The 9303-nt window shown below is 33.6% G+C and overlaps 1 protein-coding gene across 1 annotated transcript in view; it reads right to left on the bottom strand.

Annotated features, from left to right (window-relative positions):
• Positions 1 to 9099, bottom strand: part of LOC111089393 — a 43264-nt gene extending 34165 nt beyond the window's left edge. The window contains exons 1-2 of the mRNA XM_022401823.1: positions 8881 to 9099; positions 4830 to 4933 (exon numbers count right to left, since the gene is read on the bottom strand). Coding sequence (XP_022257531.1) covers positions 4830 to 4933; positions 8881 to 8934 — 158 coding nt within the window. The 5' untranslated portion in view covers positions 8935 to 9099. The remainder of the gene's footprint in view (positions 1 to 4829; positions 4934 to 8880) is intronic.
• Positions 9100 to 9303: the final 204 nt, after the last annotated feature.

Here is a 9303-nt window from a genome sequence, read left to right as displayed (position 1 = left end):
TCGATCGTGTAAGGGTGATGGGTGATAGGTCACAGGTAGATGAAGAATTCCATGATATAAAAAAGAGGAAGGAGATTCACAAAAGGAAACAATGCAGGTGACGTAACAATGTAAAGCGCAAACTGGACAAAGGAGATGATCAGGATACAATGAAAATACAAATGAGAGATGGAGGGGAGGGAAATAAGATTGAAGGTGATGTCTCCTTCACAAACCACTCTTGGAAAAACAAACTATGAACTGGATAAAGGAGAACATAAGTATGATTACAGAGGATATGAGAGATGTAAAGAGGAAAGATATCTGAACTTCGATATCCAACTGCAAAGAGGAGTAAGAAACTACATTGTAAGAGAGAGGTGATAAAATGAGCAAGTGAACAATGGTTCGATTGGAGGAAGGGTAAGGACATAAAGGAAAATTTGACAGGGTGGACAAATCAAGCAAAAAGAACAAAACAGGAGAGAAATTATGGGAGAGGGAAAATTGTGATGGAAAGGGATAAATGAAAAGCCACCCTATAACCCACAATGGTAGCAACTGATAAACCATTGTTGAAAAGTCAGAAACCATGGTTCACAGAGAAACTTTGGAAAATGCACTATTTTTATAGCAAATATTTAAGGAAGAATGGCAGACCAATCAAGAGAGAAGGGAGGCTACCGATGTAGAAAGTCTGGATCGTCTGGGAATGAAAGGAGAAAAGCAGCACTCGAAGCTAGAGTGTAGTGACAATGGGATGAAATATGGAGGACTGAGATTGACAGAGAAGGGATCCAGAAAGTGGAAGAGGTGTTGGAATAGACAACTGAAGATGGTTCTGGAGTGAAAACCACAGTTGATCAGGCCAGAATGGGGAGATGAGAAAGACTTAACATGGAGTGGCTTGGATAAGGAGGAGAACACAAGGAAGAAGATGGATAGAAGGATAAGTGTAAAGATAAAGGTTGGTCAAATCTTAATTGAAGGCATCTACTGCCAAAGCATGTAGAATTAGAAACCAAAAGAAGGGCAGTTTGGTATTGAAATTAGTGGCAAATGCATCGAGAAGAGGAGTAACAAATGGGTAATATTACCACCAAAATACCTGAGGAGGAAAAGAACACTCCATAGGCAGAATCTTTTCAGGAGAAAATAACTGATTAACCTGAAGAGTTAGAGCACCAAGGATGGGACATGCAAGTGGATAAATTTGCTGAGACTGGGCCCAGAAAAGGAGATCAACATTTGAAAGCCCAGCGAATGGGAACAGGTGATCCCATGTCAATTGATGTAAGTGGAGAAAATGATCCAATGCCCGACAAACTGCAAGAAATTCAAAAATATTGATGTGAAGGGAAAATTCGTCTACCATCCAATGAATATAAATCTCCTAAGAATTCAGACATGCTTCCCACCCTTCAAGAAAAGCATCTGTAAAAATGTGCAAATCAGAATGGTGATGAGACAGAGGAACTCAAGATGAAGTGTTGTCTCTGTTAAGCCACCAAGCAAAGTTAACTTGTAGAGAAGGAGGAAGGAGTATGGTAGAGCCCAAGGGATTCTGCATGAGATTCCATTGATCATGCATGTGTACATGATCCCAGGGTATGAGGGCTTCCATGGAAGCTTAGATCCTCAGAATCTCATACACAGGTAAAGATGGAGAGGATTTGACTTTGGAAACTAAGAGCTCCATTGATCTCATATAAAGAAGCAATGCTTGGGGCCTGTTGAGGTAGAAGTTGAAAAAACACCCCCAAATTAATAAAATACTGCATAGGGGTGAGACAGAACTTCTCCAACTTGACAAGCCATCCCACACAAGCTGCTTCTTGTAGTAGGAAGTGAGTATGATTTTGAGGGGCTTGTTGGGATGGAACTAACAGGTGCCAGTCATCCAAATAATGACTAAAATGCAAACCTTGAGTGTGAAGATGGCAGGCATAGGTTCTAACCACAAGAAAGAAAAGATATGGAGACAAACGCAGGCTGAAAGGTAGAGCATAGAACTGAAATATCATGAAAAAAACTGAAGGTAACATCTGGATGCTGGATAGATTGCAATATGACGGTAAGCATCCAAGACATTTACCTTGGTCATCCAAAGATCTGGAGTGAACAACCAACAAAGGATAAGGAAAGACTCCATCATGAGCCATGGGAGGATGAAATGGTTGAGGTTGGAAAGATCAATGATAGGATGCCAATCTCTGGTTTTCTTGGGAACTATGAACTGGGAATAATATCTTGGAGAAGTGAGAAGTACCTGTTTGACAGCATCCTTGTGCAAAACTGGCATGAAATGGGATCCTGTGAAAGAGGAAAAAAAGCAATGTTTTGTGGAGATAATGGTGGAGGATAGAAAAACAAATGGAAAATCCTTCTGTTAAAACTCAAAGAACTCAGGGTTCTGTAGCAAACAGATGTCACAGGTGAGCAATTCTGGCTAACTGTGACCCCACAGTGTCCAAACCAAATAAGTAGTCAACAATGCAACTAATGTTGGAAACCATGATGATGGACAATATAATGAATTGCTGTATAAACCTGGAAAGGTGGTACTGGTAATGGAACAAGACACAGGAATGGGGTAAAAAAGGTATGGGAAAGACGAGAAACCAGAGGAAAGGGAGGATTGCTGACATGCAGCCTCCACCCGAGTCTCCAAAGTATCAAGAAGATCCCCAGAAACCAACTGTTGTAAAAATAAGGACAAGATGGAGCATTCCCATATAGGAAGCAGGTAGATGCATGTGAGACAAAAGGGTGTCCCTACCAAGGAAATCCCAACAACAAAAAAAGCCAAGTATGAAGTGGTAAGGTTGAGAAATATAAAGAAAATATTTAAGGGTATCTGCTGAAAAACTCTCAAGTGAATGGTGGATAACCTCAAAAAGGAGGTGAATGGAAGAGAGATAATGGAAGACAGTAGTGAGGGTGAAACGTATACAGGAAAACTGAGCTGGAGAAAATCGTAGTATAGTCTCGGCGTTGGAACTTCAGGCCTGAATCAGATATTCCAAGATCTGAAAATCTAAAAATGGAACTTCTACCTTATGATAAGCTAAGACAAACATGGGGAAGAGGGAAGGAACCATAAAACAATAGGTAACATATCTGGGAAATCATGTCCAAAAACGTCCAACAATGGATGAGGGTCCTCAAAAGGGGTAGCAAAGAATGGTACTACAAAGACTGGCCATGGGTAAAGGTTGTCCAAATCCTCTTTGTCCACAACAGAATTCCCTGGGAATTGGAGATCTGGCCAAGGCTGCAGAGGAATAGCAAAAATCAAAATAGTTTCCAACTCCTGACACACCATGGCTGAAACCTCTTCCACATAATTAGTATTCAGTAGTGGATCAGTAGTGGCTGGATACATAAGAGGTTGTTGTCGTAATAGTAAATTCATAATTCATAATGTGGAAATGAAAAAAAAAAAGAACATTCCACAAACATTAAGTCACAAGCAAGTGACAACAAACAAAGAGTTGTCAAAACTGAGGATTAACTGAAAGTGCCCAATAGAATTATAAAGAGAGAGAGCAAAATTTGAGCAGAAATGCACATTGGAATGCCAAATTGAAAAGTGATGATAATGCTCTACAGTATAGTGGGAGTCAGTTGTGCTAGGAGGGTGTGTCACACTCCTATTGGTGGAAGGTTGTTGCATGCTACAGTGCAGCTATTCCAATGTGAGGGTTGGTGGTAGTGCAAGGCTAGTGGTGAGCAAATCTTCCACATATAGCGGACAGCATAAATAAAAAAAAAAGCTATTATCTAAGTAGAGGTAAGGTATTGTATCCAAACTATGCGATCACTGAAAGATTTTCACAATGATGTTATGTAGAAAATACTGTTTTCGTAATGAAGAAGGGTTGACAGGTTTATTTGTTTGTTGGATTTCACAACAAAGCTATGTGAGGGCTATCTGTGCTAGCTGTTCCTAATTTTGAAGTGATAGATTTGGGAAGGTAACTAGACAATACATCAACCACTATCAAATCTTGAGCTACTCTTTACCAAGATTTACATACCAAAAAGTAGGATTTGGCTGTCACTCTTATAACTTACTCAGTGCTACAAAGTGTGGAGCACAATTTTGTTCTTGGTGATAACAGGTCATGAAGAATGAATCACAACCTTTACAGTTTGACACACTAACCACTGGAATATGAGAAAGAGTCAAAACTGTCATAACAGCAAAGGATGAACCAATATTTAAACATCATTATAGGCTGATTTCTACCATAAAATAATCATTTTTGCACTATCCTCATAAAAGGAATCTTAAAAGTTAATAAAGATATACACTAAACAACACTATCCTCAAACTGGCCAAGAAGTGGTCAGCCCCAACTTGTCACAACCAAAATAAATCTTGGTATAACAGGAGAAGTTGAAAACTACTCGTGGACAGTTTCATAATTTTCATTAATTTGTTTGATATTTTCTGAACTCATATTAAACAAAGATGGGTCAAACCTGATTTTAGGTTTCCCTTTATGTATTTCTCTCCCAATACTTTGTCAAATTTATATACAAAATGCAAGAATCAAAGAAGGAATAATTAAGAATAAAGATTAACAATGAACACAAAAAATTGAAAAGAGGTTTGAAATCCTCAAATAGTCAGAAACAATCAGCAGGCAAAAATATAATCATTTTTAATTGAAAATCAAAGCATAATTATAATACTAATATAGTTTAGGTCACATAATTGCAGCACAATTCAATATGAGGCATACGTACCACAAAAAAAGGAATAATAAACTCTAAAATATACACATATACACACACAGAAAAATATTCCATGTTTCCATGACTTACAGAAGAAAATAACTTACCCATAGAATCCTAGGGAAAATATCCTACAGTTAACCTGTTTTGTGAATACAAACTCCACTTCACAGTGATTATCTTCCCATACTTTACCATTCCACCTTGAACACTAAAAGGGACAAAATCTGACTTCAATGATACATACAAAAATAAAAGTATGTATTATTAAATACAGAAAATATGGCCATAATGCTATTATAAAAATATCACTTTTCAAAAACAATATAATTGATGAATTAGATTAACTTCAAATTTATTTTGAAAATTCAATACTGGTATGAAGGAAATTTTGATGTCATTTATGTGGAAATTCATTTTTTAAGCATCATATCTCTATTAAGACATCTATTATAAAGGGAAAAATCTGTTTGTGTTTTCCTTTGAGACAGCAAAATAGAATAATTATAAATTACAATACTTATATTTACGACCATAATGTCAAATAAACTAAGTTCTATTGCAAAATGAGAGTTAATTTGCTATTTAACCTACTGTTCTCAGTTTACACAGATCAAGAACAATGTGTAATCTATTGCAAACAACAGTGTAAATAAGTTAAGACATAATGGTTTTAGAAAACAATAAATTTATTTATACTTTGTACAAAAAACTGCCTTTCTAAGAAAATGTTCCTTTATTCATGAATTAAAATTACTTTAGTGTAAATTAAATTTTTGCTCTGTAAGAATTACACTTCTAAAAGATCAACACATCTCACTTGAATCAGTTTAGATTTTAGTATTTTTATAATAATAGTTCAACAATTAATTTTTATAACTGTCTTTTTGAAGTAATTTCATTTTCTAATTAATTCATTTTTGTTATTTTAACTACAGTCACATATACATTAGTATGGTCTTGAAAAAGGCATTTTCAAGTTACTATCACTTGCATCTTAGAGGTTATGTTAAGGAGCTTTGAAATAATGATACATTATCCATATATTTACTTGAATTTAATCTGTTTGGAACCAAAACTTTTGGTTAGTCTTTATTAAATGTCTTTTAAAACATGGGCTTAAGCCTTTTAAAGTGATCAATTACATACTTTATCTAAAATACTTTTAAAATTTTATTTTTCATAACTATTGCTTCTACTCTAATTGGAAAATTTATTTTTAATGTTTTGGTTTAGAATATGCTTACCTTAAGTGTCTTTAAATATATATATATATATATATTTTGTTTGTCTGTACTCATAACATCAATTATAACCCAACATCTTTATAATGACAGTTTCTTTCATGAGACTACTATTTCCATTTGACTTTTTTTTTAAAGGTAATGCTTGTATTCTATCACATGGTGTGTGAAATATCTATTTTCTCATATTTCTAATGGGGTTTCTAATTACTCTTCCTAAATATATGAAGTAATATTTTCATTATTTAAATAACGTGGTTCACTTCATTTCATAAAAAGCAAAAACAAACAACATATTACTCTAAATAAATCTTCACACTCAATAAATATACTATTTCAGGTCTAATATCTGCAGTTAAGTGAAAACATATTTCATTATCAATGAGAAAGTCTGTTTTAACATGAAACTACACTGTGCTCTGTCCTTTACAAGGAATCAAACCTTGGATTTTGGAATCGTAAGTTCATAAGCATACTGCTGTCCCATTGGGAACAGAATAGAATTTTTCTAAACCTTTACACGTTGGATTATTTTTGATTAAATCTTGAAACTATTTGCTACCTTAATCATCTTTTTTTGTTTTGTTGAACTACACAAAAAACTAGATGACAGCTATCTTCACTAGCCATCCTTAACTTTGAAGTCTTAGACCATGGGACAGGAGGCTAATCAACACTACCCACTGCCATCTCTTGGGCTACTTTTACAAGGAATGAACAGTGGGATTGACTTTAACATTATAATACCACCATTACTGAAAGACAGCATGTTCAACAATAGGTTTCGATCTCACAACCTACAGATTATGAGTCCAGTGTTCTAATCACCAGACCACTTTTGTTTTTGTATTTGTGTGAAAACATAAAGACCTTCTTAATCATTTAAGTTCAAACATGAAATTTTTTAGTACTAATTTCAAGGTCATTTCTAGCTTTTAATGACTCAAGTTATCATACAAAATTAATAATTCAGAGAAGAAAAATACAAACTTATGGTTGAAACCCTGATTTCAATGTGATGAGCATGTTATAATTATAAAACTAGCTATGTTAAAAGGGTCAATGTGGAAAACCCTCTACACTGATACACTAAATTATAAATTCTATGTATTACATTACTAAATAAGTTTGTAAAAAATGTACCTGATCAATACAGTCTATGCTCATTTTATAAAATTAAAGAAAAAACACATGACTGGCTTTTTATCACAAGACTACCTAATAAGAGATCATGCTTAATTTGGCCAGAATTTTATTGAAATTATTGATAGATTATGTATTGTTATTTTTACACACATACTATATGAAATTTTGGCAGTAATGAACCAAGTCAATGAATAATTGACATTTAATTCTCAAACTTCTCATTATATTTTAACTGCAAGAAAAGTTATACTGAAAAGTAAATAATAAATTAACTTTTACTTCTGGAAAACCTTTTAAGTTTGATTATTTGAATAAAAGTAATTTGAGTTTTAAATAGAGTTTTAGTCCTGATGAATTAATTAAGGCTTTACTTTAATGATTATGATAACTATTCAAGTAATATTCAGATAATAATTTGTGTGTTTCACCCTTAATTTCAATGTAAATAATAGTTATCCACAAAATAACAGCATTCATTAAGTGCAGCTACATAGGACAAAACTGAGCTATAAGTACAGCTCTTTGAGCTGAAAAAGTAAACTGTTACTTGTGCAATGTCATATCCAACTGACCTCAAAATGGCAACCTAGCTTGAGCACAGAAATTAGCCATGTTAGATGACTTCTTACAAGTGCAGCCATAAGGGCAAACACAAGTGTATTTCTATCCAATATCACCTTATAAGTTGCCATATATGAATCTGTATTTATGTCATCAACAAATGCCTGCAAATATGTGTCAAATCAAGTATTTCTCTTGTAAAAACCTTTTTTTTTCTTCAGTATGTGTTTTTGCATTACAAGTCTACTTCCAAATCACCATAGTTATTTCATTTCTTCAAGTTGCTTTTATGATAAGTATCAACCTCAGAAAATATATCTGTTTTAATGTCATCCTCAACAGATGTTTCTTTCTCTTCCATCATGGTTTTGTCTCCTCCACTACTGTATTTCTGAGTAAAGTGCCCCATGTGTGCTCTACAATTGTTCTGACCCCAAATAATAATTGTTTTGCTTTAACCAATGGCAAAAGAACAAAGGGACATTAATGACTTTTATTATAATGGGATTGTTGAGCACAAACATTTATAGTTTCTCCTGAGTAGTGTGTGCTATACCCATCATGTTCATGAGTTACTAATAAACTATTCACAAACATTATTAGTTGCTAATGAAAACATTAAGAGTTTTAACTAAACTTATCTGACAACTAGAAAAGACACATTCATTGAAATTTTATAATCAGAAGCTACTACTGTAATCTTGGGTCAGAATTTATTTAAGCAGCTCAGAAAAGTTATCTTGATATGAGCTACATTAACTAATTTAAGTTGGCTAGGGATTAGATATTTAACTGGCTATAAATTATTTTATAGTTGTAAATGAACTGGTAAATAAAATATATGTCAGGTTGGCTATCTTCTATTGCTGAACTTGGAAGCTTTAGTTTGATTACAGTAGCTGGTCTGGTAAGTTATGGATAGTAATATTTATGAAGAGGTCTAGCAAGTGATTCACTATTGTTAATGACAGACATGGTATTTAATTTATAAAACAGTGGTAAAATGTAGTAATGAAAATCATATTTTTGGACCTAAATAAAATTAGTTTTAAATATGAACGAGTATGAGAGAATCTTGAAATGTCATATCTTGATATGTTACCATGATACTTTGCTCTAAAAGCTTCAATTATATGAAGCAACATAAAATAAGTAAATTTCCAGCTTACAAAATTTTCTTGCATTATAGATAAACTGTAAAACATACCTTAAGATTTTCAAGTCTTCTAGCTATTGGAAATGACATATTCATCGGATACATTTTTTCCAAAAACGTGGAATTAATTTCGAAATACCTTGGTATTACACTAACTACTTCACTGATCAACTTGCTGTCAGATCTTGGAAAAAAATACACTGCAGCTTCCAAAGAAAAATGAATGAAAGAGATACAAATCCTCTCAATTGGTGAAGGAGGAACAATGAAATTAATCTGGAGAAGAAAAAAGGGAACAACAATAAATATATATATATATACATATATTATTTTTTTTCATGACAGTCTAAACACACACAGAGATAAGTTTGTATTTATGGTTTAATAATAATTGCTGATATCTCTCTCCTGCTGGTATATGTTTACACTGGTGTGCTACACTATAAAATAACTCTGATACATTTAAAAATGATT

Source organism: Limulus polyphemus, unplaced genomic scaffold, assembly GCF_000517525.1.
Source record: "Limulus polyphemus unplaced genomic scaffold, Limulus_polyphemus-2.1.2 Scaffold6120, whole genome shotgun sequence".
NCBI lineage: Eukaryota > Metazoa > Arthropoda > Merostomata > Xiphosura > Limulidae > Limulus > Limulus polyphemus.
This window is presented reverse-complemented; position numbering and strand designations above follow the sequence as displayed.